At 42.1% G+C, this 21,573-nt stretch overlaps 1 protein-coding gene across 28 annotated transcripts in view; it reads right to left on the bottom strand.

Moving 5' to 3' along the window:
- Window positions 1-21,573, bottom strand: part of KALRN (kalirin RhoGEF kinase) — a 688,751-nt gene that overhangs the window by 194,936 nt on the left and 472,242 nt on the right. For 10 of the 28 annotated variants that reach the window (XM_031009059.3, XM_031009056.3, XM_031009057.3 and 7 more), the window contains one exon: window positions 13,051-14,500. The exons of the other annotated variants lie outside the window; for them this stretch is intronic. In XM_031009059.3, the coding sequence (XP_030864919.1) occupies window positions 14,438-14,500 (63 nt within the window). In that variant the 3' untranslated portion in view covers window positions 13,051-14,437. Of the gene's footprint in view, window positions 1-13,050; window positions 14,501-21,573 lie in introns of those variants that run through there. 28 annotated transcript variants of the gene reach the window in all.

Below are 21,573 nucleotides of genomic sequence, written 5' to 3'. Positions count from 1 at the left end.
AATCAGTTTCTATTACTTTCCACTGTTACAGATTAGGAAACAGTTTTTTTCTTTTGTTTTGTTTTGGAGACAGAGTCTTCCTCTGTCGCCCAAGCTGGAGTGCAGTGGCGGGATCTCAGCTTACTGCAACCTCCGCCTCTCAAGCAATTTTCCTGCCTCAGCCTCCTGAGTAGCTGGGACTACAGATGTGTGCGACCCTGCCTAGCTAATTTTTTGTATTTTTAGTAGAGACAGGGTTTCACCACATTGGCCAGGCTGGTCCTGAACTCCTGACCTCAAGTGATCCGCCCACCTCAGCCTCCCAGCATGCTGGGATTACAGGCATGAGCCACCATGCCCAGCCTAGGAAAAAGGTTTGGATAAGAGATGATTGGGCTAACATATTTTTCAAAGCTCATATACCTGATCAATAGCAGAATTAGGATCAAAACTAAATTTCCTGATTCCAACCCAGTGTTCTATGCCATTACAGTGCTACATTTTCTTGCCCAGGTTTGCAGATAATCTGAATGTGGTTTATATTGGAATTTGCCCTGGCAGTGATACCACAAGCTACGTAATAATGGAGTAACTATGTGATTTCTAGAGCAATGTCATGCAATCTTATAGGATTACTTATAAGAGGTGACATGACATATGTGGCATGTTCTTACACTTATGTAAAACATGCTTTGCAACACTGGTCAGTGACTCTGCTATTGGGGATTCAGTAAGTTCACTTCCCTACCATGCATCATCTACTGTGTAGAGAATCTTATGCCAGATGCCAATAGAGAACTCCACTGGCTAGCATATGAATAATGTAATAAATTAAGCTCTAAGATACAGAAGGCTCATGTCCCACTAGACTCACCAGGCCATTGTACCCTAAAAATTGGTTCTCTAAGTCTTGAAAAAGTTCCAAGAAGAACACGAAGCTTTCTTACCTTTATACTTTAAACATTGACACTAGCACTGACCCCCTACATATGAGACCTATCATTCATGGACAGGGGTGAGTAGAAATTAGGGTAGTAGGACTGATATGGTTTGAGTCTGTGTCCCTGCCCAAATCTCATGTTGAATTATAATCCCCAATGTTGGAGGCAGGTCCTGGTGGGAAGTGATTGGATCAGGGAGGTGTTTCTCGTGAATGGTTTAGCACCATCCCCTTTGTGCTGTTCTTGTGATAATGAGTAAGTTTTGTGAGATTTGGTTGTTTAAAAGTGTGTGGCACCTCCCCCCTCACTCTCTCTCTTGCTCCTGTTCCTGTCATGTAAGTTTCCTGAGGCCTCCCTAGAAGCCCAGCAGATGTGAGCATCATGTTTGCTGTGCAGCCTGTGGAACCACAAGCCAATTAAACTTCTTTTCTTTACAAATTACCCAGTCTCTGGTATTTCTTTGTAGCAATGTGAGAATGCACTAATACCAAGATTAACAGAAAGCAAACCATGAGCTAAACATAAATAACACTACTTCGAGGTGTAAATTGGAAATTCACATATACAAATCTGTTGAGTAGAGCCAAAATTTGAAAATCTATTTGAGTTAAAGCCAAAATATAAATATTAGAGTCCAAATGTAAATTATTTGCAAGTATGATTTGATGTTAACTGCTAAGGTAGTCATTCTGACACTCACCAAATATTTCCGCCTTCTGGATATATAACTCAATTGCTCTTCCTGGGCTCTTTGTGATTGAGTAGGTCTATGTGACTAGTTCTGGTCATTGGTGTTGAGTCATTTCCAGTTTGGAGCATTTAATTGTGGGAGTAAGAACATTCAGAATTATCTTTCTGTCTGGGATGGTAACTGGCAACTTTAGAAGTTGGTCAACCAGAGAATCCCTGAGGGCCTATAATGAACAGAGCCCCCTGCTATGGATAAAACTACATTACAAACATGTAGTGTTAACAAGAAGTAAGTCCTTGTTGTTTAAAGCCACCAACATTTTTAGAGTTGTTACCATAGCAAAACTTGGCTTATCCTGACAGATATATTCACTTTTGTTCTCGATTGAATTGTCTTAGGGATGAGTATTGGTAGGAGTCCGGGAACTTTGAAAGAGTGGCAGGAAAAATAAAGTTAAGAAAGGGAGAGAGTTATAATGGGGCCATACTAAGACAAATACAAACTGAATGCAATTATAGCCGACTTACTGGATTTTATTATTGTTGTTACTACTACTATCATGATTATTACTACCAGTTCTTAAAACAACCCGGCTTGTAATCCTTGCACTTTGGGAGGCTGAGGATTACTTGAAGTCAGGAGTTTGAGACTAGCTTGGGAAACAGTGAGACCCCATCTCTACAAAAAAATACAAAAATTAGTTAAGTGTGGTGGTACACATCTGTAGTCCCAGCTACTCAAGAGGCTGAAGCAGGAGGATCACTTCAGCCCAGGAGGTCAAGGCTGCAGTGAGCTATGATCACACCACTGCACTCCAGCCTGGGCAACAAATAAAAAAACAAAAACAACCTGAAGATGACTGCCATTACATCAAATGACTCATCTTTGGTGTTGGACAGAGATAAAAAGGGAGGCGAGATCATTCTAACTTTTGGACCTCTCAGGATAATGCAATAGCTATTCCTATCCTACATGGTATGAATTTTGTTCCCTGAGTATTTATATTTTCTCTCTCCCAAATGGACTATATGATTCTTCTAATTAAGGATATTTTCTATTCCTTTTATGTAATTTTGGAACAGTCCTAAAGCTCATTAAAATCAAGCTGAAGATCAGCTTCACTTGCTACCAGGGAATTGGCATCAGATGCCACTGTTGACCATTTCTTGGGCTGACTCACAATAGATGGATTGATTCTCACATTTTCATTTCCTGGAGCTTCAGGAATGTTGAATGAGATGGGGGTGGGGCAGGGCAGAGAGAAGCGCATTTGCAATCAACACTGTCTTTGAGACTTCAGTCTTTCTCATTGGTAACCAACTCAGTGAAGCAAACCAAATGAGGGACATTTTTCAAATCTGACTTCTCATAGCAGTTGTTTCTTTCTTTTTTATTTGACATGTGCCCTGTTGGATTTATTCTCCTGTTCATTGTTCTTGGCCCTTGGTGCTTTTTTTTTTCCCCATCTTCCCATTTTCCATTCTTAATTAGAAATGATCTACAGAGCCCCAGAAGTCAAGTAGCACATTTAAAAGCTCATGTGGAGAATAAAACTGTGTTGAGAGAAGAGTTGGCATTTATCAGAATTATTTGAATTGTCAGTGACCAAACCACCCTGTAGTTTCCCACATCTGGCTGTGCACCTGGGTTCCACTGTCCACCTTGATTATGGCCTTAGAGCTTCTTTGCTACCTGAAAACCTAGCAAAGAAGCTCCAACGCTATAATTTGCTAGGTTTAACAGGCCCTACCTGTTAAACGACCCTGGCCCTCGATTCTGGATTTGAGTTTTGCCTACCAGATCATGCATCAGACCTGTCTTCCACTCTTGCATTATCAAGAACTGGAACTCAAGCAGCATGCTCCTGGTTTTTGCCAAGTATAACATCATTCTGGAGAACTCCCTACCCTTCAGCACTGCAACAGGGGAGGTCCTCATCTACCAGTCTGCTTGCACTAAAGATGGGAAGTTTTTCTCTCTCTGTTTCTGTACACTAAGGAGACTGCACTTGCTGTACATGCTATGTAATTGTACTTGCATTATCTACAATGTGTCAGATACTAGCATAGGTACTGGGGATATAGCAGAGAAGAAAGCAGACAAGAATCCCTACCCTCATGGAACTTATCCTGTGGCAATTACCAGTTTGGGTACTAGTATGATTTGACACGAATTTTATAAAACTATACTGGTTCTTTATCCAGCTAATGATCTACACGTACATGTAAGTTCAAAAGTTTTTGCAATCTACAGATGAGTCTGAGTCATGTTCAAAATTAAATTTTTATCAGGATAGGACAAAAAGATGGTTGACCTATACGGGTATGTTTAGAGCCCCCCATGCTGAGCACAAGTATAGATTCAAGAAAATAGAAAATAACCAAGTATTACATTTGATTTCTCATAGCCACATAGAGAATGTGATTTTGTTTGCTGTTACATTACTTGGCTCCTATAACAAGACCTGAGATGGAATGAACCTGCCCCATTCAGCCATTATCTGGAAAGGCTAACCAATGCCATCTTAGACTAATTTTTCAACATAGCGATGGCAAACAACCTCCTGAACTTAGTCTTGCAATGTATCTCTCTAGAGCTAACCTTAGCATTAGATGGTAACTAGTACACAATGAATGGGAGGGTGGGTGTGTGTGCTGGTACTCTAAGCTCCCCTCCCATTTGGCTTCAACTTTAAAAGGTTGTCTCTTGAGGGCACACTGAGGCAGTTGGGAGGAGAGAGCCAGGTTCTCCTTAACTCTCGAGTCTGCTGCATAAATTTGATGAGTCCTAAGTGGGGCTTGGGGAGAGGACATGGGGAAGCGACATTTACCCACAACTGTGACTGAGCCATATTCCTGCTGTCAGGGCCTCAGATCTAGGTTGAACATACCTACTACTTGGGCACAGGGAACCAAGCAATAGGTATACTCTATATGAATTACTATCCCAAGACTGTAACAGGAATTCCTGCACCTCTTCACTGGGTCCCCTGGAGTCCTGTCCTATTTGTGATAAAGCAAACCGGGACTTTCTCTGTCCTTGTACTAGTTACCATGGTGGGTCTCCATGCAGGCATTGTTGGAAACCATGCTTCCTGCTGCTGCTGAAACTTTATCAAACTAGACTGGAGGGACCGTACAGTCTGCTAGGAATCAGGAGGAAGTAGCCAAAGGGAATTAATATTTTTAAACCTCTTAGGGACAAAACAAATACCTGTCACACTATTCAGAATCTGCAATGCCCCTTTAAGCTTCCCTTGATTTATAAACAGTGTATGAATAGTATGAATTCTTGGCTCCCAGATTCATATAGAACTTGGACCAAACCTTGATTTGTTTTCAAGAATCTCGCCATGTGAACTTGAAGGATGTTTAACCACACCATAGGTGAGGTCATCATCACTTTGAATGGAATCTAGGTTCTTCAAACCTAGGCTGATGTCATATCAGAAAGGCTTCTCTTGACTGCTGGTAAAGGATGGGGGAATAGTTTGAGGTTCCCACTTGACTTCTGGGGTACATTTCTGGGCACCCTCTTCGCTTCAGTGGAGGCATGAAGACTGGGGCAGAGGCTATCTTATCTGAGAGTTCCTACTTGCTCCTAGATAAAACTGCTTCTCCCCAATGCTTCTTCTTCTTCTTCTTCTTCTTTTTTTTTTAAACAGAGTCTTGCTCTGTCGCCCAGGCTGGAGTGGCACAATCTCGGCTCACTGCAACCTCTGCCTCCTGGTTTCAAGTGATTCTCCTGCCTCAGCCTCCTGAGTAGCTGGGACTACAGGTGTGTGCCACCACATCTGGCTATTTTTTTGTATTTTTAGTAGAGACGGGGTTTCACCGTGTTAGCCAGGATGGTCTCGATCTCCTGACCTCATGATCCTCCTGCCTTGGCCTCCCTAAGTGCTGGGATTACAGGTGTGAGCCACCATGCCCAGCCAATCTTCATGCTTTTTGTGGGGAGTAATAAAGAGAGATTTATAAAATCTTCTGTATGTTTCTTGCAAAACCCTTACCTCTCCATTCCCTCCGACACTCACAGACTCATTACTACTATCTGCCTTGAGATCATCTGGACGAATTTCCTAGTGCTCTGCAGCCCTGATTGTGTCAGTCAATGGATCTTAGTTTCTCCCTGCACTCCTTCCTCATCTCCTGCACTCCCTACATTCCTTTGCAGCTTTATTTTTCACCATAACATGTATCATCATCTAGCATTTTATATACCTTACTTATTTGTCTGTATTTCCACCAGAATATAAACTCCATGAGGGCAGGAATTCTTGTTTGTGGTTGTTGTTGTTTTCTTTTTCCTGTCTAGAATAGTGCCTGACACATAGTAGGTATCTAATAAATAGCTGTTGGATGAATAAATGAATGATGTGATGGATACCCAGTACTTCTTGAGAGTCACTAATAATTAGCAATACACATTCTCTTGTTTTGGAGACGTAACTCCTTCATTGGCCTATGGGGGAGGTATTAGCCATTTCTATAGTCTCTGATAGTGGAGGGACTCTCCAGAATCCCAATCATTATACTATTTTGGACATAACCCTTTATAGCCCTTCTCATGTCAAACATTTACCAAAGATGTGATTAGTGGTGCTACTCTATCTAACCCTCCACATCCTTACTCCTCCTACCCCTGCTCCCATATGCACTATTATTATTATTATTATTTTTATTTTTTTTTATTTATTTATTTTTTGAGACACAGTCTCGCTCCATTGCCCAGGCTGGAGTGCAGTGGTGTGATCTTGGCTCACCACAACCTCTGCCTCCTGGGCTTAAGTGATCCTCCCACCTCAGCCTCCCAAGTAGCTGGGACTACAGGTGCACGCCACCATGCTGGGTAATTTTTGTATCTTTTTTGGTAGAGATAGGGTCTCGCTATATTGGCCATGCTGCTCTCGAACTCCTGGGCTCAAGTGATCTGCCCGCCTCAGCCTCCCAAAGTGCTAGGATTATAGGCATGTGCCACCCACCTGGCTCCATATGTATTTTTATAAGACTTTTAATCAAGAAAAAACAAGTTTTCCAGATTTTTTACTATTATAGCCAAATTTGAGGTCTGAGGCATGTTGGGAAACTGGCATGTGGTGATGATCCAAGCAATCACCTTTGAATGACCATCACACTCACTGGGCTCATTATTTTCTCACTTTAATTTCTGAATCATTCACTCCTCAGAAGCCAGAAATGCTGGGTTCATGGCTTCATGGCCTCTCCTGGAAGGCTGTGAATGTGTGTAGCCCTACAAGCAACATATTGCTGTGCCATTAAGCTGAAATGTCATCACTTTTATTCTACAACACCAACCAATCAATCAAGCACTGCAAGGACCCTGTCCCCCTCCCACCCCCCCACCTCTTTAATGACCTATTCCATCTCCAAGCCTGCCTATGTGGCTTTGCAGGGTAGACAGAGAGTACTGTGTTGGCCTGGCTTTGAGGGTTACACCTGTGGCTCTCCTACAAGTTTGTTGGTTGAATAGTCCCAGAAATACCAAAACATAAAGCAGTAGGTCAGCATCCTTAACAGCAAACGAGAACACAGGAAAGTCTGAGAAGTACAAAGCCTCCTATTTTCATTGCTAACTTCCAGCTGGCCTTGGAGAAGCTCAATTTTGTCAATCAATTTTATCAACCACTTGCTTTTCTCAAGGCCAAGATCCCAGGCAAGTCCTCGTGAATCTGTGAGACACCAGAGCAACACTCAGAGTGCTATCCTTACAGGTCACTCTCGGAGTGACAGTGCCATACCAATAAAATCTAAACTCTCTTTCTACATCAATTATTTTTTATCCCCACCCCCAACCTGGTACTTCCCTTTACTCAGATGCATGCCATAACAACCACCCAGCAGAACTCAACACAGCCAAATCTAAAACCTCCACATTATGTTAGGTATAAAGCTGATTAGAAGGTCACCATTAATAGGTAACAGAATCACTGGACATCCTTACAGACAGAATAACTTTCCTTATTCCACCATCCCAGAAACTCAAAAGCAGACACATAGAAACCCCCTCTCCCATCACTGCTGTTTCTGAACTCTCTAAATTCTAACTACAGCTACCATTATCCATGTCCACATCCACCCATGGTAGGCCTGGCTGTACTATCATGCCACTGGCACCTTTGATGGTCATTAGTAAGCCTGGATATAAGCAATTGTGCTGAGAAAACTCTCTTCAGGGCCAGGACAGGTTTGCAGAACCAGTAAAAACAGGTTTCAAAGGACAGATCTGAGAACCAGCTGCGTATCTGCCCTGAACCCCTGGCTTGTGATTCTATTCACGAAGCCCAAACTAAAAAAGAGTGGTCAGAGGCTGAGCCCCTCTAAGCTGCTGAGAGTGTGAAAGGTGCTACACCTTCAGGTAGCTCCACATAAATGGGAGGAAGATGTGTGGTCACCTAACAATCTTATCTTTAACTCTGACTGCACTTTTGGTTTTCTAAACTTGTCTTCCTTTCTGGATTATAAGTTTGAAATATATTTAAGAGACTCATCCTCATAAAAACTGGCCTTTGACACATTTCCTGTGCATATGTATTTGTGTACCTATATGCACATACATACACATTGTTGGACCAGGATCTGAATCTTTCTTATGGGTTCTCTAATACTGATTCAGCTCATTAAATCTTGCATTCCACTCTCTCCCACAACTCAACCTGTTTTCTCCTATGTTCAGTCCTTGTGTTGCAGTGAACATTAATTTTTTTAAAGGATAGTCATTTTCACAGCACACTTTGGAGTCTAAAGCTCAGCAAAACCACATTCACACTGGATCTTTCATCAATATGAAACTTCTAGTCATCCAAGCTTTATGACCCACATATATCAGTTTCCATGGTCCACACATGGAATGTCTACAGCAGATATTAGATCCTATACTGCTCCCTGTTTACCATGCTTTTGGGTTGCCGATACATACCTATCTCTGTGTGTACTCAGAATCGCCGACTAGTTCTCCTTCCTCATCCCACTTTTCTCTTCCCCAGGTGTATTTTATTTCCTAATGGTGCCTATTTTATGTTGGAGCTGAAAAAACTCATCAACTAGCTTTCTTTGAGCATAGAGTACAGAGAATGAAAATGGGGAGCAGCTTGCGTGGGACTGTAACCCACATAGAGAAGACATCTGGATGTTTATGATTCCATGTGATTTAGGGAGTGGTTCTATAACATGCCATGTTCTTTGAGGATAGGATTATTTCAAACTCATTTTTGTAGCCTGTTCAGTGGCTCTTAGAGTGTCTGATACATAGTAAATGTTTACTGAATAAATGAATGGTCCCAATGGCAGTACAGAAGGAAGAAGATGTAAGAATATCAATGTATTGGGTGACAGATGAGAGCAGATTTAGAAATTAAGCTTCTAAAGCCTTGGGCTGCTGGATAGTCAAACACAGTATAGAAGCAGAAGGAAGATAGCTCCTTGTGACCCACAGGGTCCCTACCATGAGAGTCAATGGGAGACCTCACTGTCTCACCAAGAGGAGACAGTGCAGACATGGAGAAAATGACTAGAAGGACAAGAACTGGAAAAAAGGATTTTATGCTTCTTTTCCATTTTTTGTGGAGGGGTAGGTATATTTAAATACTCAAGAATGTGATTCACCAGTCATCAGATATAACAAAATCTACTCTCATTTTGCTGGGTACTTTCGTGAAACAGAAAACTTTCAATTATCTCTACTAATGGAATGAAAGCAATGGTACGTATAATCAAAATGTCTTTTCTATTTGCCTTTGGAAAGGATTATGTGTGTTTTTCCCCAGCAGGTTTGCTTTCATAATGGTAAGTTCTAGCTTAGGCTAACAACAAAATGAGTTAGCATTTTCTCCGTAAAATACCCAGTGGAGAAGAATAAAAATGTGTTTATGGCAGAAGAAACTGATGCAGGGCCTAGGACGTGCCATAGTTAATCACTTATATGAATAATCTACTTGCAGCAAGTGGGATTCTGAACAGGGCAAAAGACCAAGAGCAGCTGTATGTCCTGGATTTTAATGATCCCAGAATAGATGTCTCAGGAGAAAGCTATAGCTAGTGTTATGAAAAATGTTAATGGAGAAAGAAAAATGGAATAGGAGTAAGAGATCTGGGATTCTCAGACTTGATAGCTCAAGGGAGGCCATATAACCTCTTTTTGTCTCAATTTTCTTATTTATAAAATGTAATAATTCATTTGCACTGCCCACCTAGTAGGTTAACTGGTCAAAAGAAAGTAGTGGTCAAAAGGGCTTATAAAAGTATTACGTTATGAAAATGTAAAGCATTGATAGACAAATAATGAAATACTGTTGGCACCTCCTTTCAGGACACATCCCTTGTTTAACTCCTCCATGCTTGGGGTCTTTGGCTGTGGCTTCTGAAACTTACCCCTGTTTAAAAAAATAGTCCAGTTTTTAAATGATTCTGCTGTTTAAGGATAACTACTTTGATAACATCCATGCATCCTAATGAATGGATGCCTCATTTCTCAGGCAATAGCTTCATTTTAACAGGAACCTCCTAGCTATAACAGCTTAATTTAGTGGTTCTCAGACTGTGGTCCCTGGACCACCAGCATTACCTGGGAATTTGTTAGAAATGCAAAGTTTTGTATCCATCCAAATCTTATTGAATCACAAACTCCGGGGGTGCAGCCCTGCAGTCTGTGCTTTAACAATCCTTCCAGGCAATTCTGATGTACACTCGAGTTTGAGAACTACTTCTTTAGTGCCCCACAAAAAGGGAATGCTAGGAATTGGGCATTGGTACATGTCATGAGAAGCTTTTTTTTTCTTTTTCTTTTTCTGTAAGGAGTAGGAAGCAGCTTGTGGGACTTTTCAAATTACACAATATGCTGGCTATTCAGAGCTAGGCCCACAGCGACATGTTAAATCATGTCAAATGCACTGTCACACTTAAAGAGATATATTTATCACCAATTCATTTGTATATTTGTATATGTATAGTATATATATGTATGTGTATATGTACATATGTATATATATATAATGATGACTCAGTACATCATTTTCTCAGGAAGGTCTTACATATGTATCTGTATTATATAAATTATATGTATATATGCCTGTGCATATGTACATATGTATGTATATACATACATTTATTTGTCACTAAATAAAGAAAATGATGTACTGAGTACATCATTTTCTCAGGAAGGTCTTTTTCCTGACTACCCTATTTAAAAATGCGTCTCTACCTTTGGCACTCCCTACCTTCCTTTCTTATTTTTCTTTGATTCCTCTAATATGCTGTGTTATTTATTTTGTTTATTGTCTGTTTCTCCCAGCTAGAATGTATGCTCCATGAGGGCAGCCTGTTTTGTTCACTGCTGTGTCCCTAGCTCCAAGAACTGTGCCTGGCACCTAGTAGGCACTCAGTATATATTTGTTGAATTAATGAGTGAATAAGCAACTGCTGAATCTGGGAGATGAGAAAGTATCGGGGACAGACGAAAACACTGAAACACCTGTAAGCACCCTTATTAGTCAGTGTCGCTACAGCATGGGAGCCTTGCCTCTCTCTGTTTCTGCTCTGGGCTCCGAGATAACTCTGAAAACAAGCTTTGGTAAGTGCCACCCTGAGGGATTTAGTTCACTATACTCTTTAATTATCATTTCAAAATACTCTCTGGTTTTTTCTAAAAATGGCAATAGTGTCCTGATGGATCAACATGATTATATGGCTGGCTGGGGCTTGGGGGCAGTCTATTATGGATATGCAGCAGACCAGAGTGTGACATATTAGGGTAGGGAAAACAGTTTAAGAATGAAAATCAGGAGTTCTGAGTTCTAGTCTTTATTCTGGCCCTAACTTGCTACATGGTCTTGGGCAAATTGCTTGGGCAACTAGCATTTCTGGGTCTCAGTTTCATCAGTTGATCTCAATGATCTCCAAGGTCCTTTTCAGTTGTATTTATATATCCACTCATGTGTTACTTGACTAATATCTGTCTCCTTTACTGGTAAGCTCTGTGAGAACAGGGACTGTTTACTCACCCACTTCATAATGCCCAGCACTTGGAGGCACTCCAAAAATATTTGCTAAGTAAACAAATCCCTATGAAAACCAACTGGTGATTTCCGCCTCACCAGCCTGTGCTCTACAAAACCAAGGCAAGGGTACATGGATGTGTGCTGCAAAAGACCCTGGCCGTCAGGGATCTCCAATCACACAAGGAAGAGCAGGACACTGGTCTGCACCCCGAGGGCATACAGAACTGCATAGTTCCTTGATGTGAACACCTGTGGGAGGTGTGCAAGGAAGACCCCAGGCTGGGCACCTGGGCCATCAGCCCAGTGACCTGGAAAAGCATGGATTTGGGGATGAGAGATCTGAATTTGAATCACAGATCTGCTAGGTTCTGGCTGTGAGTTTAAGTTATCTACTTCTCTTCATTTGGAAAACAAAGTACTACCTGCCTCTCAGGATGGCTGTGAAAATTAAAGGAGGACATCAAGTGTCTTCCTGGTACTTGGTGTCAGAAAAGCACCCAGTGAATGGAAACCTCCTTGACTGTTTCTGCCTCCCCTTCCTTTTATGAAGCCTTTAAGCCATGAGATTCTTAACAATGCCTCATTTCCCAAAGAGTTGGCCCAACTTTGTTACTAGCTCACGGGAGTGCCTTAGCTCAGTGGTCCCCAACCTTTCTGGCACCAGGGACTGGTTTCATGGAAGGCAATTTTTCTATGAATGGGAGGGGCGAGGGGGTGGGTAGGGGATGGTTTTGGGATGAAACTATTCCATCTCACGTTATCAGGCATTAGTTAGTCTGCAGCCCAGGGGTTGGGGACCCCTGCCCTAGCTAGTCTTGGCTGGAGGGGCATAAAGATTAGGATTAAAAGTGTTTCTCAAAATATCTACCTTCAGAGATATATATATTTCCCTTTTGCTTCCAGTTTGCCTAATGAGATTTTGAGATTTGTAAATTGCTATAGCTTGATATCAAAAGGTTTAATTTTGTAAATAAAATTGAACCATTGATTATCACTTGAACGTGCTGAGGACTACCACTGAAAAAAGAAAGTTTGAAGTTTGCCTTTCTCTCTTTTTGGCTGCTTTTCTCTCCCTTCTACCCTGCTCCCTCATTCCCTCCTGGGGGAGTCAATTATACTCCTGTTCCTGCCCTGCCCCCTCCTCTGCCTTTCCCCCACCACACTCCTGTTCTACCTATGATTATCTTTATTCTGAAAAACAAATTCTGTTGCTAGGCAACCAGAAGACAAAATTGCTGTGGTTGATATGATTCTCATTAGTGCTGCAATTGCAGTGGTGCTGCCATCATGCCGGACACACGCTCATTGCATCTGTCCCCAGCTTGACAGATCTTTCTGGAAAGTGGGATGGGAAGGGTTCTTGGCAGAGAATTAAAGGCCTCAGCACTCAACAGAAAGTATTTATAAATCACTGTATATCAACAGCCTGCTTTAGAATCATTTTATTAGAACACATTCAAGAAAGTGACATACGGAAAAAAGACAGCAGCAATTCTCAGTCATGCAAATGCCCGTGTTAAAATTCTCCATTGGATTTAAATTCAAGTACAAAGACAGTCCTTTCCTGAGCCAGGTGCAATTCCAGAGAATGACACTTTGCATTGAGAGCACGATTCCTTCGAAAAGTTCAGAACACTGAACAAGTCACATCCTCACAATAAGATTGTGAGATACATAGAAGTGTAAACTTTTTTAAGGATCCCTTTACCCTGCCCTCCCCCATAACCCAGCCAGGGAAATAAGCCCAACTTCAGGACCTCTCAGAAATCAGGTTTAATCTATTGAAAATAAAGCAGTGGGCCTTTAAAAAAAGTTAGAAAATGAGTGTATATATGAAATGGAATCATCATCTCTGCCTCTTGCCTTGGTGTGGGGTTTCCATGAAACTCTGTGTTTGGGGTTGGGGCTCTCTCTTGAGTGTGTTGGAAACTGGAGGACTTTTAAAACTTTTTTATTATGAAAAATTGCAAACATACACAGAAGTGGGGAGAATGGTATAATGAATGTCCACGTACCATCATCTAGTTTCAACAATTATCAACATGTGGCCTGTTTTTCATTTATATCTTCTCACTCTTCCCACCCACCCTCAACAGGATAACCTGAAGCAAATAGGGGCTGGTAGGGTGGTCTTTGAACCAGAGACCTCGGGAGGGAGTGAGGTTATGGAGGAGCTAGAAAAACCTGAAAAAATCTGAGTAGGCTGAAGCAAATAGAAAAATTGTTGAGGAAGTGGTTGTTGCCAGTGTTTGGGAAAGGCTGAAGTTAACCCTCATCTTCTCTACCACACATCATCCCTTCTTCTTCTTCCCTCTTTCTCATGATGTGGGGATACAAGCTAGATTAGAATGATGGGTTTTTCCAGATTAGGGGCCACTGATAATAGAAATGTTCAGCCTGGAGAAAAACTTCAGAGATAAGTGTGTCCCTCTAATTAACCTCTTCACTCATGTTGCAGACCTCTAGGGCAGCAGGGGCCTGGGCGTACCTGCGTTCTGAGTGGGATCTGGGGGAAGTACATTGGGCCATTGGGCCTCTCACAGGTCCCTACTGCCCCACCATTTTAGACTTTGGAGAGAAGCTCAGCAACCTCGAATTGCACCCAGTAGAGAAGAAGGGAGCCCCGAGGGTGAGCCCATGGCCCAGGCGGGGAGATTTTGCTTGGAACATGTTGCCCTCTGAGCAAAGGCTGCACCCCACACCAGCCCTGCCAGAGAAGTCTCAAGAGAGGTGGGTGATTGGAGTCCTGGTGGGAGGTCCCAACGGTGCCACGGCTAACCCGGTGAGCTGCAGGGACAAGTCCCAGGATGCGCGCTAAACGTAAGTGGAGAAAGGATCTCCAGGTCCCAGGTGCCACCGAGGAACAAGGTTGCCATCCTGTTAAGAAAAGGGCCGGGCTCTGTGATTTGCATATAACTTTGCAAAAATCTGCATGAGATCCCGTAGCCCTTATAGAAAACAGAGTTAAGTCATCAGTGCAACCTACTGTATTTCTAGTAACCCAGTGCAGAGTGCAACCTGAAAAATACACAATCATTTTGTAGAAGAGGATATAGAGGAAACAGTGTGTGTAAGACTTTCCTTGGTCTGACGGTTCAGAAGAAGCCCACCAAGTCCACAATCCAGAGGAGGATCACTGATGAACCACTTTTACTAACTTGGTTGGAACTCAAATCCATACGCTTTCATCCCATTAGACGCCTGTAGACCAGTCCTGCAGTGGCTTCCCAACGTTCCAGACCCATAAACAGGAGTAGTCGGGAATAATAGAAATGGGGATGCATTAAATGTGAGGTCCTAGTGACAGTGATCATTAGTGCTTATTTCATATCCTTTATTTGTTTTCTTGTTTAAGCTCTTTTAGGGTCCCTGTGCCCTACCAGCAAATCTTGCTATATAACATTTAATTGGAAGAAAGAAACTGAGAAAAGTTTACCCATTTATATAGTACATCGTTGACAGTAATGGACTTAAAATTCATGATTTAAGTGTTTCCAGGGACCATGACAGGTGACAATCTGTAATTTTTCCAAGGCATGCAGCTGGTTTGGGTAGACTGCAAGGCTGGCTGAGGGAGTGAATTCCTGAGTGAGAGAGTGAACGAGTGGGGAGCCAAGCTGGAGACCCAGCTTCCATATCCAGTATGGCTTCCACCATCTCTACTGGGCCATCTGAAGCAATGAAATCACTGTTTCCTTAAGAAAAATGACCTCTCAAGGAAGGTCAACTTGTAATGCTCTTGGAAGAGTGATATATTCTAAAGAGCAATGGCTCTTGGCCAAAAGAAAAGTTCAAGATCAATTCCAGAGTATAATCTCACAGTCTCACATTGACTGTGGCTCAGCTCCATGATGTGAAAGGTTCTATCACACTTGCCGCATGGAAATGAGAAAAACAGTCTGAAACTCTCTTAGTAAGAACTCCAGCTGGGCAAAAACTGTTCATTTAGTGAGAGAAAATACTTCAGCATCAAGCTGAAGTGGCAGTTACCCTGAGCTTCCAGGAATATAAGGTATACTTAGGATTCAGAGAGGAGATGAGATTCTGAAGAAAGCCAGGAGCTATACACATGCATTTGTGAAGTAACTCACAGCAAAAGGACTGGTGAACCCACTGAGCCCAACTTTACAGGGCAAAAGTGGCTTAAGAATTTTAAATCACGGCTGGGCATGGTGGCTCACGCCTGTAATCCTAGAACTTTGGGAGGCTGAGGAGGGCGGATCACGAGATCAGGCGTTCGAGACTAACCTGGCCAACACAGTGAAACCCCGTCTCTACTAAAAATACAAAAAGTTAGCTGGGCGTGGTGGCAGGCGCCTGTAATCCCAGCTGCTCGGGAGGCTGAGGCAGGAGAATCACTTGAACCTGGGAGGCGGAGGTTGCAGTGAGCCGAGATTGCACCACTGCACTACAGCCTGGGTGACAGAGTGAGACTCCGTCTCATGTACTCTAGAACTAAAATATAATTAAAAAGAAAAAAAAAAACAAGAAAGAAAGAAACAAAAAAAAGAATTTTAAATCACATTTTTTCTGTGTGTAATGTCATTAGCATGGAAGGTGGCATCAGCTGTCCTGATTAGCTAGACACGCCCCCCCCCACACCATAATTTACTGTCATTACCAGGTTTTTTTTTTTTTTTTATAGATGTGCTACAAGGCCTACAGAATTTATTTTAGTGGCAGGATTTAATAGTCTTATAAATGCTGAGTTTGGCATTCTGCTCTTTATACGGTTGTTAAAATTCTGAAGAGGATAGCAGTTTAAAAATATTTTTATTGTTCTTATTAATAGCTAACATTTATTGAGTGCTTACCACATGTCTGACAAGGTGCTGAGTGTTTCACATGCATCATTTCACATGATCTGCACCACAACCTCATGGAGTGGGTAATACCATTGCCCTCATTTTGCAGACTGAGGCCTGGAGAAGTCCTGCCCAGGATCATACAGCTGGCAAGTGGAGGGGGTGAGATCTGAACCAAGGTTTGTGTGACTTCAAAGCGGTTCTTAATCACTGTACATGTTGCCTCTTCTAAAGGAGAATCCATCTTCTAAATAATATTTGTACATTTGTATGTTTGTGGATTCTAAAAATCTTGGAAAGCATTCCTCACATAAGAATCTATCCTGTCCCTGAGGACCTAACCTGAAGTGGTTTGGGTCACTTCATTATATATATCCACTGGGGGTTAAAGAAAATTTCTTATCCCCTTTTAAACCTTAAGCTATGATGATCTCTGTATATCCACAAATCTTTCTCATGATGGTTTGATGTGTGAGAAATAGGAAATAGGTGATAAACTCATATGGGTGATACTGAACACTTGCTCCCTTAAGCCCTGAGAAAATACATACACAGTTATCCAGGAAGCCATTATTTTATATAGCCTACTTGGTACCTTAAAAGAGTGGTTAAACTAAACATCAATGCATAGCTCTTAACTTTAAAAATGATAGTCATTCATGACATTATTGAGATGATTTTTCAAAAATCTGGCCTAGGGCAAGGACTAGTGGAAAAAGTTTAAGTGGAAGTGTGAAAAAGAGACCATTAAATTTTTTTTGAAATGCCAGTAATTTCTCTTGTTTGAGAAAACAGCTCTCAGCTTAGAGTTCATATACATTTCATATCCAATAACTCTACTTTGGCTTTCTGATTCCGTAGGCCAGTGTAGAGCCTGAGATCAACTTTTTGAAATATTTGCCTGGTAATTCTAAGGGTCACTTGCCTTGGAATGCTTAGCATAGAGGTCTTTTCTTTATGCCAATCACTCCAACATCAGAAAAGCTGAGTTTTGCAGGATATCAAGCACATTTTCACATTTTCCAGCACGCATTGTCCAGAAGCACTTGTCTTTGGCATTTTCCATCAGGGGCAAGAATCAGTGAGACCCACTTTATAGGACAGTGGCTTTTATTAACCAAACCTTCTCAGCATTCTTTTTTATGAGGGGAGGGTATGCTAAAATTTCCCCTATCTCCCCCATTCATGTACAGACTCCTTCATATAAATGCTGTTTATTTAATATACTGTAGGCCCCATTCAAATGTTAGACTTTTGGAATAAGAGCTGAGCTATAGTGAGACGTTTTGCATTCATTGGACATCCAGTGATAGAAAAATAGCCACAAAAGGAGAACATGTTTATTATATTATACCTTTTCTCGTTCCACTAAGAATTTGAGGCAGTTATTTTGCAATAGATTTTCAAATGCATCTTCAGTCGACTGCATGTTTCCAGTGTTTTTTGTCTGATGGATTAGAAAACCATGGAGGCAGGGATGTGCTTGAATTGCTATTCGTATGGCTAAGACAGAATAAACAGCCTCCTCTAAATTCCTGACTCATGCCATGCTCTGCTTGGCACAGAAGACAGTGAGTGATTAACAGACAATACATGGAACACAGAATTTTCTTGGTTTTTAAATTCAAGTGTGTTTTATTCAGCTGATGAGAAGAGGAAACTGATAGAATTTATATTATTTGGGCCAAAATGTTGCTTTGTGTGTTTTTGCCTGAATCATCCAACTGTTTTCTTTAGTGGACTTGGCCAGTGGAAGGCAGTGTGCATAATGGATATCAGAAACACCTGGGTTCAAATCTCATCTCTGCCACTTTCTGGTTGTGTGACCCTGGGTAAATTATTCGACCTCTTGGAGTGACGTTTTCCTCATCTGCAAAATGAGGATAATGATACTTACCTTGAAGAATTGTTGTGGGAATGACAGGAGAGAGTACATGTAAAATGCCAGGCTCATATTAGGAGTTCAGTAAGAAAGGCAGTGGTTACTGTTAGTTGCTTAACCTCTGGATGGCTTGCTTGCAGGCAGCCTTTGTGTTTTTCTCTGCCTGCCCAATTATAGCAGTGACTTCTTAGGGAAAGGCCTGTATCTCCTCCATTAGATCGGGTGGGAAATTCTGTCCTTGGCAGGGACTTTTAGGGAAAAGCCTGTATCTCTTCCATTAGATGGGGTGGGGGATTCTGTCCTTGGCAGGGACTTTATGTATTCTGTGTTCCTTCATTACCTACAGAGAAACTCTGTGAATACTATATTAACTGGTTTTAAAAAGGCTTTCTCCACCTCAGGTTTCAAACCAGAGCCCAGACTGGAAATATCACTTGATGCAGCCATCAGAATTAAAAACTGAGATATACAGTAACAAAAATATTAAATACTGCATAGAGAGAAGACATAAATTAATACCATGAAACACACTTTCAGGTCAGCTCTTTTCAAGGACTGATTTTTGCGACCTTCTTATTTGTTTTATCATGCATCCTACTCTGCCTGAAGGGTCTCCTTTTAAATCTAGATGTTTGTGTTTGCTGCTCATGTTGACCCCAGGGCTCTTCTTCCCAAATTCTATAAGGAGGTTACTGATAAAGACAGGCTGGCTGAGCGGTCAGCGATGAGCAGGAAGGCCTCGTAGGTGGTGCGGAGGTATGCCCACCTGTTATGCTGCCTCCTGAGTGACAGGCTGGCCACACCCACCCCAGTGCAAAGACATCAGCCACAGCCAGCAACATTCAATCTATGTTTTTCCTCTTGCCATTTTTCCCTCTGCTCAGGGAACCCTCTGAGAGAACTCTGAACCTAGGCAGTGTGGGAGAGACATCTTGGAAAATACTTGCTTCATGTCATTTTTTGTTTGTTTCCAATTTAGAAAGGTTAGAAATAGTTTCTTTACCAGAAAACCTTCCCTCTGTCCTTAGACTGTGGGAGAGGAGGGAAGAGAGGGTAATGGGTTCGGGGGAGCTGTCTTGACCCACCTCCTGTTTAAAAGCTTGCTGCTCACACAGTGGCAAACTCTTTCCCTAGTGGGCGCTCTCTGTGCCCTCCTGACCTGGGTCCCCGTGTCCCCATGCTGAGTCACTCTGGGAACCCCTCCCTCTGGAATCACAGAAAGTAAACACCAAACTGGAAACACGTCTGCTTCTCTCCCACTGCATATCTCTTCATGAAAATGCCTCATGAATTTGAAGCTATATTTCAAGCTTTTCCTCACCTTTTCCACAGGTCTCTAAACTGCGGGGTTTTGGGGAAAACCTTCAAGAACTTCTTATCCCGTTCCTGCTCCCAGCCCCCTACCCCCTGAATTTTCTTTCTCTTTCTTTTCACAGTCCAAGGCTCCTGACCTTCACAACCAAACAAAGTTGCCAGTTCTTCAGCTCACAACCTCTGCCAGTCCTGCAAGTCAGCCTGAATTCACTGGTTGACTGCCTTCTTGAATCCCAAGGTCCTGAGAGCGGATCACCCTGTTCTCTGCTAGGCACCTGTTCATCCCTCACCCTTGGTTCATGCAGAGGGTGGACCCCAGCAACTATCTGATAATCTTGTTCCTTTCTGGTCTTTAAAAAATAATATCTATTAGGTTTTTGTTAAATTTATTATGTCATGTTGTAAGACATAATACAAAAACTAAAAAAGACACCACCCAGAAATACCCATTATTTACATTCTGGTGTATTTTCTTCATATATACATATATGCATACATACATGCACATACATATGTATGTACATATGCATAAACACACATACAAACACACATGTGCACATACATATTCCCCCTTCATGGTTTTTTTTTAAATTTTTAATTGTTTTTATTTTTTATTTTTCCAAGACAGAGACTTGCTCTGTTTCCCAGGCTGGAGTGCAGTGGTGTGATCTCAGCTCACTGCAACCTCTGCCTCTGTGGTTCAAGCAATTCTACTGCCTCAGCCTCCTGAGTAGCTGGGATTACAGGCGTGTGCCACCACACCTGGCTAATTTTTTGTATTTTCAGTAGCAGCAGGGTTTCACCACGTTGGCCAGGCTGGTCTCAAACTCCTGACCTCATGATCCACCCGCCTCAGCTTCCCAAAGTGTTGGGATTATAGGCGTAAGCCACTGCACCTGGCCACCCCCTTCATGTTTAAAAGCAAAATTAGTCTTTCATATTGAGAGAGAATAGGAAGTGGGGGCAAAAATAACTCCAGGCTACAGCTCAGGTAAGCCCTGTATTGCGCCAGCGACAGTCATGAGCTTGCGGAGGACCCGACTTACTAGTTTATGTCACTGGCCTAATGGCCAGGGAAAATATCCAAGTTTTTGCCCCTCAAACCACATAGATGAATACTTCTTACAGAGTATATGGGAAACACACTGAGGAACACACACACAAATTCATAAATATACACAAACCAGAGATATATACATAAAACATATCATTCAAATTACTGTTTGTGCTCTTTCTGTGAAAAGTTACTTCTACCTCAGTGTGCTGCAGGTAACACACAGTAGCAATCATAAGCCTGTGTTCATGGATCTTGTGATTCAGTGGTTGAGATTAAAAACTAACCCATGAGGAACAATAGCAAACCAGAAGGAGATACAGTCTCACAAAATGCTGAGGGATGGGATTCCAGTAATCACTCTAATGATAAGATGTGTTCCAGGAATACTTTCCTGAGGTCAGAAATGTACCTCTCAGGACAGATAAATAATTTTGGAGACACAGTGATGCAGTATAGTTTGGTAGATGAAGGCAATTTTGAGATCATTATCTGTTACTGAAGCTGATCACACACGTACTGGAAAACACACATTGGAGGAGAGGTTTGCAGACTGCCTGGGACCCAGGGGAGGAGCAGGGGCAGAGGGAAGGGGGCTGCTCACTGGAGGCTCTAGGTCCTAGAAAGTGCTATGTGGTTTGGGAGCCATGCTCTTCTTCTAGAAGCTCCCAGGGACAGACCTTGCCTATTATACAGAATATGCAGCAGGCTGAGGAATGTGCTATCATGAGAGTCCTCCAGTGGAAGTCACTTGAGCAAGAGGATAGAGAGTGAAGGAGGGCCACGATGTCTACAGACAAAGCTGTGGATGGAATCTGAGAAAAGAGTAGATCAAGGATGTGGTATATGATGAGTTTAGTTTCAGTTCTGTGGAATAGAATGCAAGAGGTCATCC

The sequence above is a fragment of the Gorilla gorilla genome, chromosome 2, assembly GCF_029281585.2.
Source record: "Gorilla gorilla gorilla isolate KB3781 chromosome 2, NHGRI_mGorGor1-v2.1_pri, whole genome shotgun sequence".
Taxonomy (NCBI): Eukaryota; Metazoa; Chordata; class Mammalia; order Primates; family Hominidae; genus Gorilla; species Gorilla gorilla.
Note: the sequence above shows the minus strand (reverse complement) of the source record. Positions and strands in the feature narration are given on the sequence as shown.